The following is a 27,004-nucleotide window of genomic DNA, read 5'->3' as shown; positions in this document are numbered from 1 at the left end:
AGGATATGCGACCAATGTGCCGAACATATATGCATTATGTTGAATATATCTACCCTGTCATACACGCACCCAGTGTTTTGTACCATCATTAAGCCAGAACCAGTGCAGAACGGCCGTGTCATAAATGGAAACACCACTTGTTAGTGCCGTACAAAACAATGATGGAAAAACTCTGAACGCTCCTTTAAAGGGAAGCTTTCTTTGCGACCACTGCCGGATTTTCCTGCCCGTGGTTGCTGCTACTGTCTTGCCAAGTAGCCCATACTTAAAGAAAAAAAAAAGATTTATGGGCCCGATGGGGGTATTGAACCTCGGATCCCCAGCACAGCAACCTGACGTTTTCACAATCATATACCCCAATCACACGCATACTCCCGTCGTGCCAACGCCAACCAGCTCATTGAGATGATCGTCACGTGTTTCACATTGCGTAACATGGGTGCGCGAGAGCGCATGCGCGCGCACCTGCTTCCTTTACGCGAAATACGCAGGAATGAAATTGGCAAATTTGTAGCGTTTCATTACCCGGATTCACGAAAGCTTCGCTTTACATAGATTCCAAGACGTGCGTTGGATCTGCATCTTTATTTCTTTCTTACTTTCTTTCTTTCTTACGTGGGTGATGAGCGTTTTCAAGACTGCTTCGAAACGAACTGGTTGTTCAAGTGCGTTAACTCGTAACTTACAGCAAATTTTACGTTAGGCATTTGAATTGCTTTTAATCTTCAGCAGCGCTGTTGTACATGATCTTCTCAACAAGCGCTTCTAAAAATGAATATATCGTTTCGACGAGAGTTCATGAATCTTTAAGGAAACACCTTCTTACACTGAAATTAAAAACGACACCGATCAGTCGCAATTCATTGCGTTCTGGTGAAAGTCATTTCATTCCTGCATTTCGTTTACAAAAAAAAAAAAATGCTGAAAACATGTTTTCCGTATGCCACAGAAAACGTAAATATAGCTATGGGCTAAGTTTAACTAACACAGTCACTTTGCCGAGGGAATAATGTATGCAGTGAACTGAAGCACCATTCTTGCGATATTGCAAGGTGATTAATCATATAGGCTTTACTATCACATATAAATGTGACTACACTTCTTTATCATAATTTTCATGCTGATAGAGAGGTTATACATGACGTTCTAGACCATGTGTTCGTTTTCGAGTGTGCTTGTGGATACGGATGAGCCTGAAACAAGCAGGTTAAGCGTATAGCCTTTCACTATACTGGTAGCACTCCAACATGTCTGCTGCGACTTATTCTGTGTGTTGTTTGAAGCGAGACATTATGCCGAGGTATTCGCGGAATAACTAATTACCTTGGCTTTATTTTACACGAGTTTGACGCCCGGTGGACCCATTTTCTATGAACAAAAAGAAAATAAAGTTATCTACAATTTTTGACGCCACGCTGCCGGATATTATACATCTGCTATGTTGTTACCTCCAACGCTTTATTCTTTGCAGGCCTATGGTTACGGCACGCAAATTGCCTGGCAACCGATTGCGTATAAGGTTGTGTCGCCATAAGCTTCGTGTGAATCTTACTTATTTTTATTAGGAAAGCGTTCGGTACTTATTTTTTTCTCCAAGCATCTTGTCTCGTGCTTTAAAGCCGTGCAACGACTTTGCGTTTGGAAATTTTCCAGCTATGAGCGAGAACTTTTCCATGCGTTTGCGTTCTTGCTGTTGACGCACACGCAGGCATATTTCTCCGAGATCTATATGTCAGCGGACAGATATCCGCCCACTTGTCGCCAAATAAGATAAATCCTATAACGCTTACGTCGTGTTTATTCTACTTTCACTTTTAGTGCGCTTGCTTCTTCCAACTTCAGCGTTTTATTTATTACACTTCGTCTTTCTATCTTTTTTCTTTACGGCACTATTGCTAAGAATCCGCACCACAGTCCTCGTTTATATGCATTCATGTTTCGCAACGGGACAACTTGTCGTATCTACGCATTCGTTTACGCTGCAGTGTGCGAGCCATGCTCGTTGATATTCTTATTCGCAGCTGAGAAGGACAAGTTTGATTACACTTTTGCGCCTTATTTTTTGGGCGGCAAAGCTGAAAAACAAACGAAAATGAAGAACGTGCGCGAATATGAGGACTCGCACATGTATCTGCTACTTGCTCACAGTCTGTTCCCGCGCAAGTCGGCATATGATGTGAATATTTCGTCGCCGTATTGCAGAAGCGTTGCTTCAGAAATAGCTGCATTCTTTTGCTGGCATCTCGAATGCACTTGCATAGCGACGGATATCTCAGAAGTGGTTTCGCAATCGACTTTGGCTCTGTTGATTGCGCGTTGCGCTTACGGACCATCTGTCGTAATTAAGCGATGCAGGACATGCGCGCCCTGTACTCCCTATATAAAGAAAACGGAACCTTTGTGGTCGAAATGGGGTGATATGAACTTTTTGTAATGATTGCAAAGGTTAGCTTGGCCACATGCCCGACGTGCTACTCTAGATGAGCATACTGTAAGAAGTTAAGAAAACAACAATGAATTAAAAAAAAAAGCATTGACACGCCCATACAAGCTGGAGAGTATGCAGACACTAACGCAGGCAATCTACAAGCTCCGTAAATGAGACAGTTTTTACAAGGATTGGTTCAGGTCTGTGGCGACACCACCGACGCAGTGCCATGTTAGCAAGAAAGTCCTGTAGTTGAAGGCATTTCACGCTGTTAGCGCAAATAATACGAATAAAGAAAAAAGAAAGGAAATTGACATAAAGGAAACAGGATAGCGATCGTCCTTCGTCTTGTAAGTCACTTTTGATCTTTTGTAGCACTGAAAACGGGGAGGCTATTCGACAGCACCAATTGGCCCAACAAGAAGCTCTTTCAACTGAAAGATCGTGTTCTAGCGTATTTTAAAAGCAATGTTTAAAGGTCCGTTGGGATAACAGGTATACTTCGTATATTAACCGCACACTGAAGGTCCGCACGCGCGACCATTAATGTGCATTTCTTTGGCTGCGCTGAAATCGCTGAGGCTAAATCATCCTTACACGTCCGATATGTTTCGTCACCTAATTCACCGCGTGACGTCAGTACGAGCTTTTTTCTTCCGCAGTCGTTCTCCGATGCCGCACCCCTCGGCCGCTGCGGAACGGGCGAGGTGTCCGCTTCCGACAAGAGGATACTTGACGTCTGTCCGTTGTCTGCTTGCCATTTCCGCGAAACAGGAAGCTGTGCTTCACAGAAGAGGGATGGGAAAAGGTCATAGAGTAAGACCACTGAAGGCACGAGGCGTAATATTCTTTACTGTTTTAGTGTTGTTTGAAAGGTCGTTTGGATCGTATGGCTGGAGATTGAAAGATGAGTCGATCATTCTTGTATACCGCTCGCTTTTATAGCGTGCTGGCAACGTCAGGGTTCGGAGGAACAGGGAAGAGCTGCGGTTACTAGCAGCTGAGGCAGATGTTGGTGTACCTGCGAAATAAGTTTGAAGAAAAAGAAGATTATGATCATGTTTGCTTAAAAGTTGCCTTCTCGTTGTGTGGCCAGTTTGTCTCGCTTTCGTGGGACATTGTTTCCGGGCTCAGCAACAGTTGGCATGTCTCGGCTTATAGATGCGGGCAGTTCAACGCGCCACGACAAGCTAGTGGCTGAAAGGATGAAAGAATTACCAGAGAACCGGGCCAGAAGACGTGGAAGAGCAGAAACTGACACGCACATACACATGTTATTACGAATGTCATAGGAAAAATGTAGGGGACAGCACACGGTTTAAGAAAAATTATTTGACATTACGCATTGAAATGTGTCACTTTGTCAATGTCCCAGTGAAGTGGTCTATTCTAGCAGAGCGAGATAGCAAACGTGCGATTGCGTTTCGTGGCTGTGTTTATTTAGTCGTTGCTTTGTGGAAAAAAGTAAAGAAAAAAGAACCTGGCAGGTTAACTTGCTGATGCTACATGCGTCCTGTGGCATCATTGCAACCAGTAACGCATCTTGTTGTAAGTTCGTTGATAAACTAGCGCACCAACAACGATTTGTAGGGTGAACAGTACTGCATTTCTGCGTTTCATCACCATGATGAATCGTCTAGTCATGTCCATGGACTCGGCAAAGTCGACAACGTCTATACGTGAGATCACGGCCGACTGAGCGACAGTTCGCTTTTGCTCCTATGTGCCATCAAACGTCACATTCGTGGAACCGAATGGCGTAATAGCCTTTTCGGGGGCGTACGGGGGCATATGTATGATTCAGGAGTGTAGCCGGGGTCTGTACAGCGGCGGCGCAAATGTTTTCCGAGCTGTGAGTGCCCGCGAAACTCTCCCTTTCGTCCAAGGTCACGCAGCGCTGCTGAGCAGAAAATATTTGCCAGATCAGAAGTGGTCTATATCAGCGAGAGCTTACGCCAAATGGCATCGCAGGGAAAAAAAAAGAAAATTGCGATGAGAGAAATGGACCTTCTGTCATATGGTGTTTGACTGAGAGGTAATAGGTGATAGCAGAAAGCTCAGGTGGGGCTGGGCGCGTAGGGCACTTGAGCTGTCTATCGAAGGGTTTTCTTTTTGTTTTCCTTATCAGGCGAATACGATGATAAGAGAGAGAAGGAAGCCACTTCACAGATTGTGGGAAGGGTGACCTCAGTGTCGCTTCAGTGGTAACGAAAACGAAAGATAGCCCGCCACACCACGATTACCGGGGTCGCCCCAGTCTATCACGCTGATCTTGTCGACCAGGCTGCGCTGACCCATCACTGGTCGATCAAACGGATCCTTTTCAAAACTGCAGTTTCTGAACTCCACGTCGCGGGGTTGGATCCCAGCCGAGACGGCTATATTTCAATGGGAGCGAGATGCAAGAACGCTCGTTTACTTTTGATTTAGGTACACGTGAACTAACCTCAGGTGGTCAGATATCAATCCGCAGACCCCCGTTATGGCGTGCCTCATGTTTTGGCACGCTAAAACTTTAATTTTTTCGAAGAAGCTGTGGTTCAATTGCTTGAACGCAATTCTGGTGGCTATGATCTCGCTATACTGTAGAAAAAAATGCCACACTCGCATCGCTCTTCTTTCTCAGCTTTCTCAATGGGTGACAGTTGTCTTCGAGCGATGCACCCTTAGCCATGACGTTTCTAGGAATTCCGAAAATAAAGCGTTAGAAAGCTTCAATAGTTCGCTACTTAAGCATGCATGCAGCCTCCAAAAATGGAAAGGGGAAAAAAGGGGGGGGGGGCGGTAATGAGGGAGTCATTTTGCGGTTGAGTACGGCGGTCCTATGCTGTGCCTGTCTAATTGCATACGTTGCATCCTTGAAGCGACACTAAAGAGAACACCAAATTGATTTGTACTGATAAATCATTCTTCTGTTTAAAAATTGATTTTCGTAAACTTCCCGGTAAGCGGTTCATTATTAGGAGATCAAATGAAGGCCAAACTATCACTTTTTGAATTTAACGTAGGAACCTCAGTGTCCGTCAGGAATTTTAAAGTATTTTTCTTTTTTTTTGTGTGATTTGGGTCTTTGTGACGCAGTGAATGTTCTCGGAACTTTCCAAGTGCAGTCTTTGGCTGTTTAAAATTACAGTGAAGTATTTATATACGGATAGATATTCAATAGGCCCGCACAGGCGCAGTTAAAATCCGTGACGTCATACTGCGCGCTTGCGGGAACTTCAAGGCGCCGTCGCCAACTGTCTCGTTTTTGCGTTTGTTAAGTGGCTTACCAAGCCTTTCCGCACGTGCGCAAATCTGTGTTTTCTTTCCTTTTTTCTGCATTGCAGAAAAGTATAATTTACTAATACACCTCAAATATTTTTTCTTCTCCTTAGTGTCTCTTTAATCATGAAAGTATTCAAACGTTTTCCAAATTCTCACATTCCAAAAAGTCACTTAGGACACACGTATTAGACGTATATCTACTCGCCAAGCCGCTGCCTTCATCCTGTAAAAGAAAATTCCACATCGACTGCCGTGCAGGACGATCAGCTAGTTTGCACCTTTTCTTAACCACATGTTAGGCGCGCGAACGTGTCGACAGCACTTGTCGTAGCCGTCATTGACGCTGTTTCTTTGCATTCTGTATTTTATGCCGCCGTGCTTTCGCACAAGGCTCAAGAGCAAGGAGGTTGTGCACAGAGCTTGAAGGGCAATCGTTTCCTGCTTTCTTATTTTTCCGGCGCAATGATTTTGCCACTTCGAGCCTTGCCGCCCCAAGTGAGACTTTCCTTCTGAACGCGGGTGCACCGCTTGGAAGCGCGCCCTTCGGAACGCCTGTTGCTGCGGCCACGTTAACCAGAAAATAAATATCGAGAGGTCGAATGCGTCCGCTTGGACCTTGCCCGGTTGTGAGTTTATGCTGTTGCTTTCCGCAACCGCGTTGAAGGGCGCGTGCTTTCTTTCGTGAGCGCGAAAGCTTTGCCTTAAGACGTGCCTCGTATTGTTTTGAGCAACTTGGGGCTTTAGATCGCCGATATAAACTCAAATTTATTTGCAAGGTAAAGAACCCCAGGTGGTCAAAATTACCGTGGAGTCCAGCACTATACGGCGTGCGTCATAATCAGATCGCTGCTATAATCATGAACCCCACAACTTAATGTTAATTTTTAAAGCTGTATAGCGCCACTGTGCGTAGACCTTTGGACAAGAGTAAAACCTCCCGCACCCACCGAACCACACTATCTTCCTGTGATACAGTGCACTAGCACACCGTTCACAACCGCGCTGTTCTTTGTAGTATAGTTCCGTTATCTCAGTTTGGCAATACTCAGTGAGCAGCAAACAGCGGAGTGGCGCCTTCTGGTGTTGTGATGTATTGCAAAACCCTTTGGGATGCTTCTCTGCTAGCCGGTTGACCTACGCACCAGACGGGTCATCCTCTATCGTTTCTTTATCGCTCAGGGTTGCATTACGATCGCGATATTACGCAACAAGCGACGGCAACATAGAGAAGTATACAAGAGCTGCGTCTAAAACGCCGCACCAGATGCGTCGGGAGGAGCGGTATCTCTTCCACCTGCTGACGGGCACCGCTTCTATTTCTCCGCTAGACAGTGCGACCCAGACTTTGCCTTCAGGCACACGGCACGCAAAGTCTTCTCCGCCTTCCTTTGCCTCGTAGGCTTCGCGAGGACTACGACTAAAGTGTCGAGCTGTGCTAAAAAAAAAAAAAAAATAACCGAAACGTGCAGGGGCTACCCGGGGGCAATGCCAATGGCTCCGCGCATGCCCGTGCCTTAGCGGCGGCACGCGAAGATTGGCTCTGATTACGAAGCATTACGCCCAAAGTCATTCACCGCGCGGAGTAACAGCACGCGTCTCAGGTATACACCCGACAGACGGCGCGTCGCCCAGCTAATGGCCGGCAATTTCCTCCTCTCTCTCTCTCCGTGTATTTGGGCTCTCCAGCCCGTGCCTTCTGACGCTCGGCTCACCGGCAATTCCATGGAAATACGTTTCGTGCACGGCCTCCGGAATGACGGCTGCGAGGTTGGGTCTCTCGCGCGTGCGACTTGCTTTGGCGGCGCGGCTCAACCCTTCGGTCACGTGCAGCAGCACAGCTTGGCCTCGGAGCGTTCACTGTCTGGGGAGAGGAGGGGGCTGTCCCGCGTTGCTCGGGCGTTCGACACAAAAGCTAAAGCTCCGAGCTGTCGCGAGTGACGTCGAAGAGGGGCGCCGAAAATACGCAGTGGAGGGAGGGGGCGGGGGGGGGGGGGGTGCTCATGTGCGCTATGCCTTTGTCAAGGTTTCCGGCCAAACCTTACCTGCATGTCGCTTGTGAAGGGATGATGCCTCATCCGGTTGCTGACGCCGTCGTTGTGAGGTTTCCTGTTGCAACTCAAAGTTGGCGGGGAGGAAACAGTTGCGCCTAACCGCAAACACGGTGTGGTAAATACGGTAAAACGGACCGTTATGTGCGTTGGCTTATGAACGGTAAGTGCTATGAGCCACTGCTAAAATTTCTAACTGAGGAGGGCCTACGCGCTTTCACTTGAACATATCTGTATATATGTCGCAGGGCAAGATGTTCGAATTAACAACAAAAAATGAAACACGGTGCTCGAGCTTAGGGCCGGGAAAGTAGTTTCCTTGGTGAAGGAAAATTGGCATACGATGCGACGGCACTTCAGCATTGACCACGACGACGACAACTTTAGCAGTAGCAAGTCAGCAAGTGGCTCAAGGCCTCCTCGTCCAACTGTACCATGCAGTGCGGTGAAAACGAAAAAGTGCTTCTGCCACGTTTCGTAAAGGGTACGACTCAAGTGGTCAACTGAAGCGGCGATTTCAGCCAAGACTTATGTTTGAAGAAATGGGCGTGCAGTGATACACACGCGAGTAAGTTAACTCGAAAAGTGACCGATCGTAATTCTAATTTTTATGCGGAGACCGCTGATTCCCCAACACTGGATGACTTAGCGTATATAGCGTAAAGCAACGGGGCTTGGGTATACAGCGAACTTGCTTCAACACTTCAACAATGTAGCAAAGTGGTTCAAGAGCGCTCGGCTCATCGCCGACCAAACGACACTTGGATTTTTCTCATTGCGGCTTAGTGACTCCGTTCATCATAAAAGTGAAAGCAACGATAAAGATTCCTAAGACAAAAAAATTCAGTTTCTATTTTCCGGTAAGTGCGACAAAATGCGCTAGCATTAAGTCGCACCTCCTCGTTGAGGTTCTGGATCCATGATTTAAATCACCTTCACTACATTGCAAAGTGTCCTAAAGTGTCCAAGTGTATATATAATATAATCTGCCGCGTGATCTACCTTTACCACGTGAGCCGCCTTTCTCACACTTCGCACACATACACTTTTTCTCACTTTGGAACTCATAATGCTAACGCATTAAAAGTGAATCGTGTAGTCTTCTCAAGTTCCGAAACTGCAAGCGACAAGGACGGGAAATGGTTCTGTATAGTATTTAGCTTCAAGTGTTAAACGTTCAAATCGCTTAAAATTGCACGCTGCTCACACAACACGGGTGTGCTCGATTCTCGGCACACGGCGCTACACACGGATGATTCACGCATTACATAACCAGCACCGTGTGAGTCCGTGTAATGCTTTGGTGCAGTACAGCGTATACATAGCTATCACGTCTGTGCTGTAATCTGCGAGCAGGGGAAGATGCGATTCGGCCTTGCGTAACACGCGAATTCCACTAGAGCGCATCTGCGCCCGACAAGATTTTATCGTAGGCAAATGTACGAAAAGAACTCTCTTCACTCTACGAGCCAGCCAGTGCAGCCGTTCTCGGGAAGCTATCGCTCGATTTTCTCGCGCTTCTAATTTTCACACCCAGCTCGGCTTTTACGTGGCGAAACCGCTTTATTTGCAACTGCCAAATACATAGCGTGTGTCCTAACTAACGTTAGCCAAGCTGCTCAAAAAAAAAAAAAAAAAAAACCACGATGCAGGATACAATTTAGGACCATACGTCGGAGTCCGTGCGTCGGTGTTCGGTCGCCTGAGTTCTGACAACCAAACACCACAGGTCATAAAATCATATCTTGCGACGTGTTCTTGTAACCTTTTCTTTTTTTCTGTTTGTTTCTATTTTATCTTTTTTTTGTGTGTGGGACAGCTTGGCTAACGTTAGCTGGAACACCCTGTGCGGTGTGATCATATTTAAGTTCTACGAAATTTTTAAAAATCACCTGTGGCAGATAGCATAATTCTTGTCCTTCAGCTGGATTATTCCGAGAGGCAGACATTAGTAGCACACAAAAATTGAAACACATATTCAACTAATTAACAAAAATTAACTAATTAAATTGTAATTAATTATCTTACGGCACATATTGCAATTTACGAACTGTAGCCGGTGAGTTTGCAAGATGTATCCACTTGAAATGACTCTCCAGGAGGACACTATTTCCGATATATTATTTTCCAAAGTATGGCACGAAATACATTGGCGTTCCACTTACTTTTGTGCTTCAGTGCATAATAGAGCATTTTGTTTAAAAAGTGGTACAACATTGCATTTTTACGGCGAGTTTGATGGCGTATATCTCCAAACTGGCGTCATTCTAGAAATGAATTCCAAATGGAATTGCCTTGCAAACTCATCGGCTACAACTCATCGGCAATATTACACAATTGCAATATGCGCCATGAATTAGGAAATTAATTAGTGATCTCTTGTTAATCAGTTCAATATGTGTTTCGATTTCTCGTGCAAGTAAAGTCCGCCTCACTGAAAAATCTAGCTCGAGGACTAGAATTATGTTATCTGCAACGGGCGATATTTAGAAAAATTCCGGAGAACTTGTATAGGATCACCCCCGTATGTCAGAAGGTACAAATATTCGGGTTGCCGCGTTGTGGCGTCTGTTTACGCTCTGCGTGGCCGACAATTGCCCATCGCACGCCTTTTGAAACCCGTCGTCAAAAGAACAATTGCTCGTCGCGTTGTTCATCTCATCACGCCGCGCACGGGCTCCCACACGCTCTTTTTTTTTTTTTCTCAAGGTCGCGTGATCATTAGGGCTTTACGAGCACGGTGACCGCCCGCAACGTCGAGTGAAAACAAAACGCCCCCTTCGTCGCGACAAAAAAAGCGGTGCAGCCACAAATACAAACGGCTGAGAAAACATAAGAGGATTAAAAGAGCGGAAAATAGCTAGCGAACTAGCAAAGAGAGAGAGAGAGAGAGAGAGAGAGAGAGAGAGAAAGAAACAGAAGGGGTGATAGCTGCACCAGAGGGAAACCCGGAGCGACTCGGCATCACCTGTTTTAGAGCTGCTGTGCCGGACGCCGGTCGACAAATAAAGAAAGCGTGTGTGTAGCGTGAATCCGGTTCTGAGAGAGAGAGGGTTGCGTGAATGCCGACGTACCTGTTCGTCGCTACCAGCCCGCACGTGGCGAGGTCCTTTAAGTTGTTGTTTTGGCTGCGTCGAAGGCGTTTCGGCCCCGCGGGGCATCGGTATAGGCGACGTATGCACTGGATGGCCTGTGTTCTTGCGGCGGTCGCACGCTCGAGTGGTGTTGCCTGCACGGTTTGCAATGTGCGTGACGTCGGCCTGCAGGGCGAGCGACATTCCGGGGCACGTTGCTCGCGTGCGCTCGCATTGATGCCGGTCTGTACCGTCTTTTGATGCGGCACAGACACGTGCGCTGCTGGAGGTGGTTCCCGAACCGCGATCGCGGACTGAATGAAACTCATTGGTTGGTGACGAAAATACATTGTTGCTTCTTCGCGCACTGGTAATGGGAGAACTGTTAAACCCTGCTCAAACAGGAAGAAGGGAAAAAGAATATCAGGCAGTAGACAGGCGTTGTTTATTATTGTTCATTCCGAATGACTTTCAGAAAGAGAGGATCTCTCTGTTCGACTTGCTTTTCATTTATTTATTTATCGTAATTACGTATTTATAAATTCTTATGCATCTGATACAATCGGTGAAGCATGCCCCGACTATTGACCAAACCCTATGACTTGTTAAGCGCTACTGCCTTTAATTAAGGGCATCATCATCAGTGCGTTGATCAGATGAAAACTTTGAAAGATGGCTCTAAGGCTGCTTGTGGAAGGTCGCGACAGAGCCAACAGGGTAACCAACACACGTGCGCTGCATTCGTGCCTTGGATACTGAACGTATGTCCGAGCTAGCGCGTTATGAGTTTCTGCACGTTTGTTGATTCGCACGTCTGGGTAGATCTGTGTAGCGTATGTCGTATGTTTTCTGAGAAGAGGTGGCGGCTCCAGCCGAGTTGAGGTCGTATTTAACATTTGCACAGCTTTGCGGTTTATTTTTACATCTTCAAGGGGTACCGTCACCGAGCCTTTCTCATTAAGCTTAAGTTAGTTCCACGTCGAACTGAATATGAAATTTGAAGCACTTATGCAATGCGTGCGTATTTTTGTTGCTTCTTTTTACTTTCTCAAATTTTAGCTAGCGAGTAATGCTCGGTAAAGAGCGCCTGCGCATGAGGTGCCGTTATTATTATAGCTGGAATAAACGTAAACAAACTCAACCTTTTAAATGATTGTATATGTGGTTTTACCGCAGTGGAGGTCAGTGGAAAGACGTACTAAAAAGCGCGAACGCTGCTCCAGTTTTAAAAACAATAGATAATCATGCAGGCCAACCGTTCCATTAGCGGGACGTCAAATGCACATCGGACATTTAATTGCGACATGCGCGGGAGGCACGCTTATTCAACCGAGTGCAGATGTCTAAAACGTTGAAAAAAAAAAGATTCTTCAAAAATTCCATTTCATCCGCTTCAAACGGAGAGCGCTTCTTGAAGGCTATGTATATCGCGGCAACTCCTATTCCCTTTGTGAATAATTTAGCAGTTTGAAGCTAGCTTGTTTTCCAAAAGTTGGACGGGCCAAGAAAGTAAACAAACGAACCAAGCTCGAAACGAAAGCAGCTTCGAAACATCCTGCCCTCGGCGACAACGGTGTTTGGTAGCTTGGAGCTGCCACGTTATTACTTCCAAGATCGCAGACAGACAGACATGAAAACCAAGGCAGAGGAAATTACGCGGATCAGACACCGAGTTCTCTGCAGGAAGTGCATCTGCTTTCCTCCGAGGTTACCTCAGATGGTAAAGATAACATTGACTAGCGGGACATGGCATGTAAACACGTGTTTCCGCTAGCGCGAAGCTCATGTTTACCGGTAGAAAAAAAAAATATAACGCGAATACAGGTACCTGCGATGCAGGAAGGTATAACTGGGCAGAAGGCGTGCAGGGATATGAATTGTAACTGAAAGGTAAAAGAAAAAAAAGTTACTCAAATGGAAAGTGACGCTTAACACGCAGAAACAGAATAGTAATGCCCCTATTCTAACAAACATTTTGACCACTACCATCATAATCAATGTCATCCTTACGCTATTGAACATTAAAATTAAAATATTGGGTTTACCGTACCCGAACACTCACTGTGGTTTATCTCATTGTGAGGGATGCCGTAGTAATAGGTTCCGCAATTATTTCGACCACCTGCAGTTCTTCAACGGGCACCTAAACGTACAGTCGACCACAAAACTTTACGAACCAAGGAACCTGAGAAAAAATGCCGCAGTTTCACCCGACAGGCGAAGCATCAATTGCGATAGCAAATTAGTAGATAGCTATACAGAGTAAAGATAGTAGTTTTATCAGCTGTATAAACTTGGACATGCAGCAGCACCAGCAACGCGCAGAACTGTTGTCGACGCCGTCGGCGTTGTGCCCGCGTTCGCACCGAACGCGCGCGGCGTTGGTGACTGTTGCCGGTGACTCTGGCGGCGGCTCTAAAGTTTTCGACGAGATCAGAACGGGACACTCGTCGAGCAGCGTCGGAAGTCTTTACCACTTTCTCGCCTCGCAACGTTTTAATATAAATAGGCATTTGGTGCCACAGCTAAACGTCGCCTCGCCTCCCTCCCTCCCGTCCCCCCACGGCCTTTCGCGCGACGGAAGAAGTCGCGTTTGCTCTCCGCCGTGCGTTCACTCCCCGTGAAAGCGCGCTTCCTTCGCGTGATTTCACTCGCACATACAGCATACGGCGCGCCGCGACGATTTCATCACCGTTGGACTTCATACGAAACCTCACTGCGACGACGACACCGACGGCAGAAATCCGCTTGGAGTGTCCATATAAATGATATCGCAATAAAAGCTGAATATATCTCTGCAGTCTCAAAACGCAGCCTCGTGTTCCCATTTCCAGCCTCTACTGGTACACGCGAACAACATTGTGAGGTACGCTTTTATTGGGTACTTTGAAAGGCTGCTCGGATATTCAGCGTTTTCTTAGATACCGTGGTCCGTAAACTTTTGTGATTGACTGTACTGTAATCAGCAATTGAAACGCGACACTCGGACCGCATGGCTGCCGGCGCTTTTGGCGTCATTGGTGAGCGCTGCGTAATCGCCGAGATGCCGAACGCAGTCGCAGTGCATCACAAAGGCTCTCGCTGTCATATGATATACAGAAATGCTCCATCTCGGTGTCACCAGTGCCCACCGCCGGCGCAACGGATGCCGGCAGCCACGCACACCGAGCGTCGCGTTTCGATAACTGAACGCCGTACTACACCTATGTAAAAGAGCATTGTCGCACTTCACCCGACGGGGGGACGGGCTGGGAATTGAACCCACGACCTCGTACTCAGCAGTAGAATGTCATAGCTACCGAGCCAGCGCGGAACGTCTATAAAAGCATATATATAAACGGCACGCAACGAAAGCGCGAGAGCGTTATACAATGAATGGGCGCAGGAAACTCGCACGTCGGTACGCGACACAATTTAGGCAGCGGGAGGCCGACGATGCCGGCTGTTGCACGGGAAAGCTGGAATGTATAACACGCAGATCACATCGCTCGTATCACGACCTCGTTCCTCCCCAACCCAAACCGCCGCTCTTTCTTTTTCTTCTCTCTCACTATGTCGGGCTTCCTTCCTCTTTCACTACTAATACACAGTCGTTCGCAGGCAAGAAAAACCCGTCTCTCACGCGTTTCTTTCTTTCTCTCTCTCTTTTTTTTTCTTTCTCTGGAGCCGAGCTCCCGAAGTGTGAGTTGCTCTACGAGCTGTAAGAAGCTTTCGGGAAGAATTCGCGCAGCCACGCGGAAGGGCAAGTTCGCAATACCGCTGACAGCAGAATGATGTGGGCGTCGAGGTAAAAAATAAATGTCTCTGGAGCGATTTGCGCGGGGAAAACACGCCAAGCGCAATCCTTTCCAAAGGCACGCGGTGACGACGCGCTACTTTTCTATTTATACATCTACGCCGCGACAAGGCGACAGGTGAACGGTAATATTATGGAATCGGAGGCCACGATTATTGCCCATATAGCTTTCGCTATTGCGGTCGCCGGTCGCCGTCTATATAGTTACACAGGTCAGCTTGCGTCCGCGTTGCGCAATGGTCAGGAAACCGACCGGCGAATGAATGGTGCGAGTGGCGATGTTTTTCTCATGTCTTTCCTCGCATGCTGTGAAGAGCACGCGTATTATTTACCCACTTGGCTCTAATTGATTCCGAGGGCACATCGAAACAGTCGGATGAATCGACTCACTCAGCCACTTCGCTTGTCCTATACTCCTCGGGTTTGCGTCTATTGGTGACCTGTAGCTGTCTTCGGTTCTAAACTTAACGTGGACGCGGACTGTCGCGCTGGCATATGAATGCACTGCAGGTCGCTCTATCTTGTATCGCCGTCGCACTTGCTATCATTTACTATGTAATTTCTCATTCATTGTGTGTTTATTTATTGATACATAAAATTTCCTCAAGAGAAAGAGGGGAGTAATTTGATCGGCGTGTGTGACACAAAGAAAAAAAAAATAAAGCACACGACTTCATACGATGTGACTGTGTTTAAACACAGACGACGTGCTTTCCCGAGTCATTCTGCGTAACGAGAAGCGTTTGTCGTCCTGCATTTGCAACGAGGAGAGACTCCCTTTCTTTAAACGTAGGGCTTGGACGTATAAAGGAGGTATGTTTTATGTTATTGGGCACGGTGAGACTTCCATTGAAACGAAGGTAGCGACGAACCGATGCAATTCGTACGGTCATTTCATGCCCTCTTACTGTTCGACATAGCAACGGGCGGGCCTCCTGCTCCTGCGAGATATTCGTGGTACATATACTGTTTGCGTCTCGACCTCCGTCACGAAACGTCGGCGAAATCACTGACAAGAGTGACAGCAAGTCCGCTTCTTCGGCCTTGGACGATGCATTGGTTTGGTCACACGCGGTCGAGAGGTGAAGGACATTGTTTTACGCTCAAAGGACAATTAAGAAGAACAGAGAGCGTGCTAAGGAAAGAAACGGCTTTTGAGCGCCGGTGTACAACGACTAGGAAACAAACACAAAATTGAGGAAAAAAAGCAAAGCATGCGTTATACCTACGTGTTTACGACTTTCCTCGAAGATAAGTCTCGCGTGCTCTTGCTCCGTGTGCTGTTAAAAGCGTTCAGCATTGAGGGAGCCAGAGCTTATTAGGAGAATAATGCGCAATACTGCCTGCGCGCAAGAATACCTTACGATTGACCTGCGACCCAGGAGCTGGCAAGTCGCAAACGGGTGACAGACAGTAATGCGTCGCCCAATTACGCAAACTTGTTTGGCACGCGTACAGCTTGGTGACTTCGGCTGGTCCGTGATTAAATTACGCTGTGGGCGTTGATGCGCTGGCCAATCAATTTGATGGATCGAGAGGCAAGGCGCCAGCCAATCACGAACCGTTGCTTCGCTCAAACAGCTTTGTTATTGCATTTGTTATTTGGTTTGCACGTTAGGCATATCGCGAATCAATTTGTGTTCAAGTCAATTTCAATGGTCAGTGCGAAAATATCGAAATTGGTGGACGATCGAATTTCAACGCTTCATACCCTGTCAAAACTGAAATTATTCGTATGATCATCATCATTAGTGTAGGATAAAGACCTCTATTGGAGGTTAGTACTAGTTAGTAGGACTAGTAGGAACTGGCCATGTCGGTGTTGAAACATATTGGCTAATGGCGCGAAGAAACACATAACAGACTATAGGATCTGCATCTTCGTTCGTTTGGTCCATCGTGCGTATTTTGCGCCCTTCACCAATATATCAAGTTACCTCTGCCCCCTGGTGAACTAAGCTGTCCTTATACCCGGAAATTTCCTGCCCTTGTCACCCCATAGTCCTTCAAACCTCTCCCACCCCCTCTCCTGCCCTCCCTCCGTCTACAGCATTTCTCATTTCGCGTTCATTGTATTACTCTGACGGGGCGCCGCTTCTCTGTGGCACACGTAACATGAACCGCTATCAACTCCCCTTCTTTTTCATAATCGTATAACTAGGACACCACCTATTCGCGCTCGATCCGTATTCCATACTACTAATAGCGTTTCTTTGACTCGGTGCACTTTCCATTTTTATAGGTGCCTGTCCCTTATTTCCTTAGATACGTGTGAGCTGTAAACACCATCGAAACGTACTGTCTTTCTATGTCTCACAATTGCGCGTATCATTTTCCTGTCCATGTATAGCTCCTTGCGTGGCCCTTACCTTTCATTTTGAGCCTCCAATCTTCGGCAACGTATACCTTAATACTTGCTGAATGCCGTGATTATATCCTTTTCTTTCAAGGATATCCGCAAGCCTAGCGCTCATTACTCGCAGCTTGCCGATGGCTCCGAATAGAATCGTTTATTACCCGCATCTCTGTGAATTTGGCAACCCCCACATGACGCCATCCTTTAGCTCCTGCCCCGCCGAGCGCCCACTTTCTACGACCGAACGTAAACATATATTCTTTCCCGAATCGCGCGAACGGGGAAGTTTTTTTTTTCTGCGCGAATATGCGAACTGCCCATATACATCACCGTCAATTATCGGGTTATAATTACTACGGTGCAATGTCTGCTGGCTGCGCCTGCCGTTGTTATCCTGCAGTCTGCAGGAAAGTTAGGCCGCGCGCGAGGGTGGCCATGACACAAAAGGGACACTCACTGGATGTGAACAATGTGGTGTGTCATGCATAGTGTGTCGCACTAAGATAAATAAAAATAACGACAGTTGGGCAAGAAACATTTACCGTGGTGGCAGTGTGGCAACGTATACTCGTAACTTAATAAGACTCGTTTGCTGGACTAGTTAGTTCATTACCATGAAGGAAACATTACAACACTACAAGGACAAACAAAGAGAAAGAGAGTCCGTGTCTGTCCCTTAGTTTGCCCTTTGTCTATGTTCCACTGCGTGTTTCCCCCAGCCTTACGAAATGTTTCTGTAAACCCCAGGTTACAGGCCAGCAAGACCACGCCAAAATAATTGTGTTCGTGACATGTTGAATAAGGACAAAGAAAGAAAGAAAGGAAAGAAATGACGAAAAAAAAAGTTCATTCGCTCAACATTTTTTTAAAGCTTGTACTGAATGTATCGTATAACGACCCCATTCGTGGTCCATCCCCCATTGTAAGTACATGCCATGTTTTGAAGGAATAACAACGAGATTGAATCTCTCCAACACTTCTTTTTAACATACCGCCGTTTTATTATTCAAAAGAAAATGTATTTGCAAGAACTCTTCCAAAACCTTAGCTTGAATTTGACTCTTCCGATAATTACTTCCTTTGGGACTACCGTACTGGGTTATAGCCACAGGGACGCTTGTGGAGCCGTCTGCAAGTTTCTGCACGATACAAAAATACTAGCATGCTAAAAGTGTTCTTTCTACCTCTTGCGCTGGCATAAGTTGCACTGTAATATTTAGATATTTAATCGTTCATATATATGTAACAGTAGAGATCTTAATTCACATTTACAACGTACTTATCTCATTTCACCTTATCTTGCTGAAAAAAAAATTGATAACACCAGTCTTTTCATCGCCCGATTCATAGCCGATCCCCTGGATTGGGTCGTGCCATTTCACTGAGGAACAACAACAAGAAAAGCATCAACCGATTATTTATTCGCCATTCCTAAATAGTGGGTGCATGTCATATTTGAGCCCCTGCAAGATAATCTACTTGGCCAGTCTCCTGGTGTGTGTATGTATGCACAATGCTGATGTTTGCAACTTCAGGTTACTTTATTTATTTTTTCCTTAAATATATTTTTTAACGTTTTTGCCCCCTCCCACTCTCCGGTCCTACGCGTATTCCTCGTAGTGGGTTGCGCCATTAGACTTGGGCCAATCAATCTTAGCAACGTTCACGTGATACGTTAGGTGATGCGCAATCAGGCATTGTGTAAATACACATGCCTTATACGTTCGCGGAACTGACAAGGAACCAGGGAGCTGACGTGCGAAGGCACCAAAAAGACAGGTGATTACTATTAAGTGGTTGTCGTGGCTGGGATCTTCTTCTCGGTAATAGGTAAGGTGCAGCACGGCCTTGCTGCCAAGCTATATCGTTGCGGTGACGTTGTGACAGAGGCCTGTCTCGCAGACTCATTAATTCTTAGCTCGACGCGTGATATACCACCAAGAACAGCTGGCGCTTGACCATACAAGCAAAAAAGGCTTCTTATACCGCAGAGTGACAAGCCGCTAACAGGCTAATCGTCTGGTTCTCGCGTGAGACGCGTCTCTCTGACACTGTTTTGCTCTCGACCTTGGACGACTGCGCGGCTACTTCGGCTTGCAACACAGCCAACCACTAGACTGAAAGGATAAGAAGGAAAATAGCTGGGGCGTGTCGTGTATTTTTTTTTTTTCACGGGCTGGCTGGACTGTAGACGGAGCATATATCCATTAAAATTCCTGTCCCCGAAAGCGTTGTTGGCGCCTTTCTCGCTGGATAAACTTCAGCGTAGGCTTACTCAAGTCTAGGCATATCGCATTCTAATCAGGCACGGGTTACGCTTGCAACGCCCTGTCACGTTGCACAACAACGCTTTCGTAGTACATTGTTCCTTCTCGCAGCATGCACCGTATAGATTCTACCACTACACACCGCTGCAACCAAGGTTGTTCGGCAGCTGTTACTGTACTGAACGGCTGAAACTATATGGTGGTAGGCAGCGTACTGATATATGGTATATGGTTACAGCAATTGATAAACACTTTGTAGGCAATTCGATGGATGCCGCGGTTTGTTATTTCCCCACTTCGTCGATCGCAACTGAACGAACTGCACTTTCAGAAGCGTCCCGTAACCCCTGTAGCATAAAAGTAATTAGTGCACCGATGAAGCTCTAAGTGCGGCTATACTGAGCAATAAGCTGAAAGTTGCTTCGATTAAGCCCACCGGCGATACTAGACGGCGAGTGTTTATAAAGGCATGGTGAAACCCATGTGTGAGCGTTGTGAATGTTCTTCGTTTTGTCGCTTGTCGCCACGAATGTCCTCACGCAGCTGCGTGTCCTCATCGCGCTGAAAACAAAATACCACTCTTGCTGCTACAGCAGAATGAAATACTTTGAGCCAGGACGTGCGCGGTGTATCTTTCTCCTTGAAATGCAAGCTCAGATTTTAATATTCACTCTCCTTTCTTCCGCAGTCCTCGTGGAGAAGCAGCCGGGGTTCCATGAGCGGCTACTTCTTGGCCAGCAGGAGCATGCACTGGATACCGGTAAGTACATCAGTTTGGGGTACTCAGGCTAACCGACAGACGCATAATACAGTGGATGTGATCCACGAAGTGGTTCACTGCACAAAAACATGATCGCCTCCGCTTCAAGTTGTTATTGGGAAGGTGCGGACCTGGTTTTGCTCGTACCAAGCTGGCCTTGCCGCATAAAAAAAAAAAAGAAAAGAAGAAAACCTTTTGGTCAGATCAGATAAATTAAAGTTACGTTAACACAACTCTGCCGGTTTACGTTTTCCCCCCTTTATTGGAAACTGTAAAACATGAGGTTGAAAAGCTTATTCATCTGCACCTGTTGGTAGTGTGTCACCGGATTAAAATCGCGAACTGGGCAAACAGGCACGAAAAGAGACTGAACATCAGCGACGCAAGCTGGCACGTCGTGCTTGTTTTTTTTTTCTTCTTTTTTTTTAATTCCTATTTCTTCGCCATGACGCCTGAGCTGAAAGGTCCTCAGGAAACGCGCGTATTAAACGGGGGCTTGCAGCCAAAAATGAGCCCAGCTTTGACTCAAAATGCGCCACAGCGCACAGTGTGCTAATGACCACGGGCTTGACGATCGTGTTTCATTGTGTACTTGCCTACCGTATACGGCAAAAACATCCTCCGTCAGCTTCTAGCATGCAACGCATACTGAGACACTTTCGCTGGCCTTTTAAATAGAGACACGAGGTTCCCACGTTCTTGCGCTTTGATAACCTTTCTTCTTTCTTTTCTTTGTCACGACAGGTTGGTGCTTCGCTTTTCGCCAGCAACATCGGGAGCGGCCACTTTGTTGGTCTGGCCGGATCTGGCGCCGCAACGGGCATTGGAATCGCGGGGTTTGAGCTGAACGTACGTACATGGGTCTGTTGTAAACGTCCGCCATTATGATAAACTGTGGTATAGCGTCGCTTACCACTTTCTTTCGAACCGTTAGGCATGTAATCCTTCGTATCTATATCGTTTGTGCAAATGCTATAGAGCAAAATAAGCAACTGAGCGAGACTTAATTTGCACTCAATGATGCGAGAGAATCGATTGAATCGCTTTCTCTTAAGTCCAAGCTAACTTCTGAAACTCGCGTCTCGCGATTTGCACGCGGGTGCGTGCTGCGTGGTTCAGACTCGTGCCTGCTTTGTTTGAAAGAGTGTGTCTCCTGAAGCATTTCCTTATTCGGCCCAATTATTGTACGTTTAATTCCCACGTTATCTAGCGGAAGCAATGCGAATCCCGCATGAATTTCACATTGTTGCTATAGCAATGACAGGGAAACCGTGCGGTGTTACCAGGCTAGGCGCAGAAACGGTTCAGTTATGATGAAGCAAGATGGCTGTCCTGCAGCTTCCAATCATTTGTTGACGTATCTGCCTTGATGTACGTTTGTGCGTCCGTGTGTGTCTGGGGGCTTGGCTTGATGTGCAGGGTACACGAAACAAGGATGAGACACAATTAAGCGCAATTAGAAACAAGAAATAGCAAGAAGCAGGACAGAGCGCCAACTTCAACTGGCTTTTACTGGCCTAACCGAGGTGCAATCTACGCGATGCACGAAAATGCCATCAGGCAACCTTCGTTGCAGATACATATTTTTTACTGCTGGCGTACTTTCAATACAAGAAACCACGTTTACTCTTTTCTTCTTCTTTCAGATAACAAATCCCTTTGAAGCCGAGTGCCAACGAAAGCGCGCTTACGAAATTTGTCTTCATTAATGGTGTTACTCCGAAAAAATATGTTTTATACTGCTGATCTTTTTTCCCATTCTGAGCTAAATAATTGGCTTTTGAAAACGATCTCATGCTGACAAATGGAGTTATGGTCTGTCACTTTGCTGATGTGTTCGGTTTACATTTTTATATAATCTATATTTTTTTTCGCAGGCTGTCTTCGTGCTCATGATCCTGGGATGGTTCTTTGTGCCTGTCTACGTGGCTTCAGGGGTCAGTTTTTTTTTATTGTCACCCATATTTCAGGGAGGGGAACCACTCTGACGAAGAGAAAACAGTTGGCGCGCCGCAGTCATACAGCGCGAAAGAAAGGGGCACTAACGCATTGTTTGGAGTTTAGCAGTGCGTATCGGCACAGGTGTTCACTGCAGACACTACAGGAAAATTTCAGAACACCATAGCTTTCATCAGCACCTACCTCTCCAATCAAAATAGGAACGAGGAAAATAAAAAAAAAGCAATAAAAGGCGCTAAAGTTCATGATGCGCGTTGGCGCAGCTGCGAGAATTGATAGAGCATGCGCATGTCCTCCGAGATCGACTGGATGTGTGTGGTGTGATCTCGGAGGCAATCTTATGAATCGGAGTTCTGGTCTCGGGGGCTAAATTCTGCGGAAACAACGTAAGATGATGTATTTTGAAAGACAGAATTCCCACCCTTTTGTTTTAAAGAAGCCGAAAGTATTGAGGATGCCACGACGGTCGCACAACGTAGTTGCGCATTTGTATTCAGAGAAACGTACGAAAATGCAGTGAAAATTTAAATAACAAAGGTTTGCTGTAACGTTTACGCCGGTTGGAACCTTGCTTAACCGCGTTTGGCTTGTTCTGCAGGTGTACACGATGCCGGAGTACCTGCGAAAGAGGTTCGGTGGCCAGCGGATACGAGTATACCTGTCCGTGCTTGCCCTTCTCTTGTCCATCTTCACGAAGATCTCGGTAAGTGGTCGTTTTTCGTTTGTACTGTGTCCGGTAACTGATGAAAAGGTAAGGGACAGCCATGTACTGGCAGGCACATTGTGTTTAGGAAAGTCGGAGAGCAACAAAGTACTTTCCGGTGTTTTCGCGTGTGCGGTGCAGTCATATTGAGGCCGCTGTACCTATAGCTATAGAAGATTTTGGTGCAGGAAGTGTCCGAGGTGATCTTTGCAATGCGCTGTGGGTCGGTGAATAAAGCAATGCGGCACATGCCGTAACTTAACGGTACGATTCGGAGCTTTAGTGTTCATGAAGGCATACGTGAAAGAAAGAGTCGGCTAAGGGAAAACGACACACTTCGCAGCGTTAGGTACTTTAATTTTCGTCTGGAGATACGTGTAACACTGATTGATGGTTGGTTTGGTCGGTCACTCTGTAACGACAGTCTGGTCGGTCAGTCTATAACGTTAATCTGGTTGGTCACTCTGTAACGTCAGTCTGGTCGGTCACTCTGTAACGTCAGTCTGGTCGGTCACTCTGTAACGTCAGTCTGGTCGGTCAGTCTATAACGTCAGTCTGGTCGGTCAGTCTATAACGTTAATCTGGTTGGTCACTCTGTAACGTCAGTCTGGTCGGTCACTCTGTAACGTCAGTCTGGTCGGTCACTCTGTAACGTCAGTCTGGTCGGTCACTCTGTAACATCAGTCTGGTCGGTCACTCTGTAACGTTAGTCTGTCGGCGAAGTCAGTCGAGTGAACCTGCACCTAAGAAAGTCGCTCTACTATAAATAATTTCGCTAGGCATACCCCTTCTTTCTTCTTTTCTTAAACTAACATTAAATGTGGCGAAGATGACTTTGCGAAATAACGGAACCGCTCTACAGGCAGTGGAAGCTCATTTTTTTTTCTTTTTCAGGCGGATCTCTTCGCCGGGGCCATCTTCATCAAGCAAGCTCTGGACTGGAACCTCTACATGTCGGTCTGTGTACTCTTGGTCATCGCCTGCATATTCACCGTCGCCGGTAAGCGCCACGATTGCGTCATTCTTTGTCCTTGCGCCTTTATTTCACGCTGTTCATCGGCTCTTTTGTTAGGGGAGTGGCGCTTGAATGGTATACAGGGGGTACGCGTGTCGTACGTTCAGCTTTGCTACCTTGAGACTCGAGCCTTAAAAAAAGAAGAAAACTACAGAGACGCTGACCGCACTTCTTTTTTTCTGCACTTTTTTTTTGAAAACATTTCCCAGGTGGCCTTAGCGCTGTGATTTGGACAGACTTTGTCCAGACGATCCTCATGGTCGTCGGTGCCTTTGCTCTCATGGTGCTGAGTAAGTACTACTTCCAAAACGCATTTCTTTTTCTTGCCGCTTCTCTGCTCTGCTCTCGCCCCTTTTTTTTCCTTCTTTTCAGCTTCCATTTCAGCTTCGAGACGAGGTCACATGGCGAAATTGCGTCGCGCTTGATTGAGCAGGCGAACAGTGCTAACACACGGGCGAGCAAACATTGTGAAACCAGCGCGTCGGCAATTTATGTTCTCGAAAGAAGAACTATGCAAAAAAAAAAAGAAAGAGGAAACAAGAAGAAACGTAAGGGAAGAGCATTATTCTCGCAGACGCTGCGTAAATATTGAAGCAGTGAGTTACGAACCCCCAAAAATGCTGCGGTCGCGATATGCGGGCACGTAAGCAGGAACACAGTTTCTAGAAGGCAAAAACATAAAAAACAAAAACAAAATATGGCGAAAGAAAAGCGCCAACACATGCGCAGTTACTCGGAGACGAAAGTTGAAAAACAAGTGTAAGTAGAACGGCAATTATTGCTCAGTTTGTAAATTCTGCGTTCTCTGCGTCCCGTTTCTCCTCGCTTAAAGCACAATAACTAAAACTACAAATAACGTTAGTCCGTCTGAGAATCGGTCACCGGCAGCTTGACAAGGGCGTTTGATTAGTGGCGAGAGTGGAATGCATCATCACAGTTTGCTGAAACGTTGGGACATACAGCAATATGTTGGAGAGCTTGACGCAGATGAATGCGAGTACTACATGCCACAGTACGAAACGCGAAAGCGATGAAATATGTTAATAATTGAAACCTGTTGCTCATCCGCGACGTCAAAAAGACATTATTTCGTGCCGCTTTTTTGGCTCTGTTGATTAGTTGCAGGAGTGCAATGCAACTAATCAAAACATTCGGACTCACGTTCGAAAGCACGTGGAATGTTAGAAGTGGTCGCATTAGACAACCCGCTGAATCGATTTGAATGAAATTTCTTGCATAAGAAAGACACGAGCGCAGCTGTGTCGCAAAAATTTTTAAGGCGACTTCTCCTCCGGGATCTCCGATGTGGAACCACCAAGCCTCTTTGGAACACACTGGGGTTGTAACCTAACCTAGCCAAACTTAAGCTAGCCAAACCTCTTCGTTCATCACCATCATTCGCAATGTAGAAGAGCGATCGCAGCGCCAGGTTTCCCCATTAGTAATTGTAATAACGTTATAGCAACTGACAGGGGACCCTGATCATGAGAAGGAAATTTACAGAACAATAAAAAAATCCACGCATCTCCACGAAGCGAATCATGACGAGTGGGCGAAGCACTGGGGATCGTTCTTACCGTAAATCACCCGTGACATTGCCCACTCGCGCATGGAAATGAGTGATAACGCGTGTGTACAATATATACAATGTTTTATTTGTCATAACTCGTATGTCGTGTTGAGTTCTGGATTCCGTTTTCCCTTCATTATCAATGCATTGTGGTCCATAAAATGTAGAGTCAATGGTCCTTCGATGGGACTAGATCCCATATATATATAGGAGGCACTTTTTTGGTGTGGCTTTACACCACCTCCGGGATCGGCCCACGTAAGAGCACGTATAACGTGGATGGACGGACAAGCCTCGACCCTAAGGTGCTTCGCCCCTAACACGGGTTGGAGTGCATACGGCAAACATTCCCAAATCTTGACTGGGACCTTACTACTGTCATTGAAAAGAAAAGTGTACAATCATTGCATTCTACCGGTGCTAAGATATGGGGCAGAAACTTGGAGGTTAACAAAGAAGCTCCAGAACAAGTTGAGGACCGCACATAGAGCGATGGAACGAAAAATGTTAGGCCTAAGGTTAAGGAACAGGAAGAGAGCGGTGTGGATCAGAGAGCAAACGGGGATAGCCGGTATTCTAGTTGACATTAAGAGGAAAAAACGGATCTGGGCAGGCCATGTAATGCGTAGGATGGATAACCGGTGGACCATTATTAGAGTTACAGAATGGGTACTAAGAGAAGGGAAGCGCAGTCGTGGACGGCAGAAAACTAAGTGGGGTGATGGAGTTAGGAAATTTGCAGGCGCAAGTTGGAATAAGCTAGCGCAAGACAGGGGTAATTGGAGATTGCAAGGAGAGGCCTTCGTCCTGCAGTTGACATAAATATAGGGTGATGATGATAGCAACTCCAGCATGGGTTGCTCCGTATTAACTTTATGAAACTACACGTGGCGCCGGGAATCTCAGAGGCATGCGAGTCGCGCTGCGCTCGCTTAGATCTCGCATTGGAGCTATAGATGTGACACAGCTGAGATAGAAAAAAGGCTCTCAATTTCGACGGGCCGCCGTTGCGGTCGTGAAATTGGTGACGGATTTCAGAATATACAGGATCGAAAGTGAATCAAAGCACTGTTGAAGAAATTCGAGAAGAGGCGAACCGGTCTGTGATAGGGTTTTTTCGTGAATGCTGGGTACAGGGGCCGTACAACTACTTCCTGCTATTCATTTCTCCCACGCTCTGCCGAAGAGTGGAACCAACTTCCTACACTTGGAGCAAATGTTTTTTGTTTTGTTTTATTTTGTTTTGTTTTCTTGTGCAGCTTGTCCGGCGGCATGAATGCCCATTTAAACAAAAATCATTCACGTCTTCCCTATGCAGAAATTGCAATAGTGGCTTTTAGCGAACTTGTCGTTCATGAAAAGGTCAAAGAATGCTGCAACTGTCTGATTCTGTTTCTGTATATTTGTTCGATATCCGTACTTATATATTTGTTGTATATTCATATATGCTTTGTGTATACTTGTTCTTCTATTATTTCATACTCTTGTCTTCTGGACCTTACTTTGTGTACTTCTACTATGCTGTGTTTAATGTATTGATCATCAGTTTCCCAACTTATATTAAAGCGATAGTGTTAAGGGCCCCGTGTCGCCGAAAATGTGGTGCCGGCATCGGCGTAAGCGCCGGCGTCCGTGGCGGAGAAAACAATCCCGAACCATCCCGACCGCGCAGGCCCTCCGCGTGGCGCAAGGCGTTAGTGAACAAAAATTTTATTTCTCTCAGTACAATCCATCAGAAAAATCGTAAAGTACGACTTTGCC

The 27,004-nt window shown here is 46.4% G+C and overlaps 1 protein-coding gene across 1 annotated transcript in view; it reads left to right on the top strand.

Moving 5' to 3' along the window:
* Nucleotides 1-27,004, top strand: part of LOC119446456 (sodium/glucose cotransporter 5) — a 56,549-nt gene that overhangs the window by 8,429 nt on the left and 21,116 nt on the right. Inside the window, exons 2-7 of the mRNA XM_037710890.2 lie at nt 19,925-19,996; nt 20,741-20,845; nt 21,874-21,933; nt 22,554-22,658; nt 23,553-23,658; nt 23,883-23,963. Of these exons, the coding sequence (XP_037566818.1) occupies nt 19,925-19,996; nt 20,741-20,845; nt 21,874-21,933; nt 22,554-22,658; nt 23,553-23,658; nt 23,883-23,963 (529 nt within the window). The remainder of the gene's footprint in view (nt 1-19,924; nt 19,997-20,740; nt 20,846-21,873; nt 21,934-22,553; nt 22,659-23,552; nt 23,659-23,882; nt 23,964-27,004) is intronic.

Source organism: Dermacentor silvarum, chromosome 3 (assembly GCF_013339745.2).
Source record: "Dermacentor silvarum isolate Dsil-2018 chromosome 3, BIME_Dsil_1.4, whole genome shotgun sequence".
Classification (NCBI taxonomy): domain Eukaryota; kingdom Metazoa; phylum Arthropoda; class Arachnida; order Ixodida; family Ixodidae; genus Dermacentor; species Dermacentor silvarum.
Note: the sequence above shows the minus strand (reverse complement) of the source record. Positions and strands in the feature narration are given on the sequence as shown.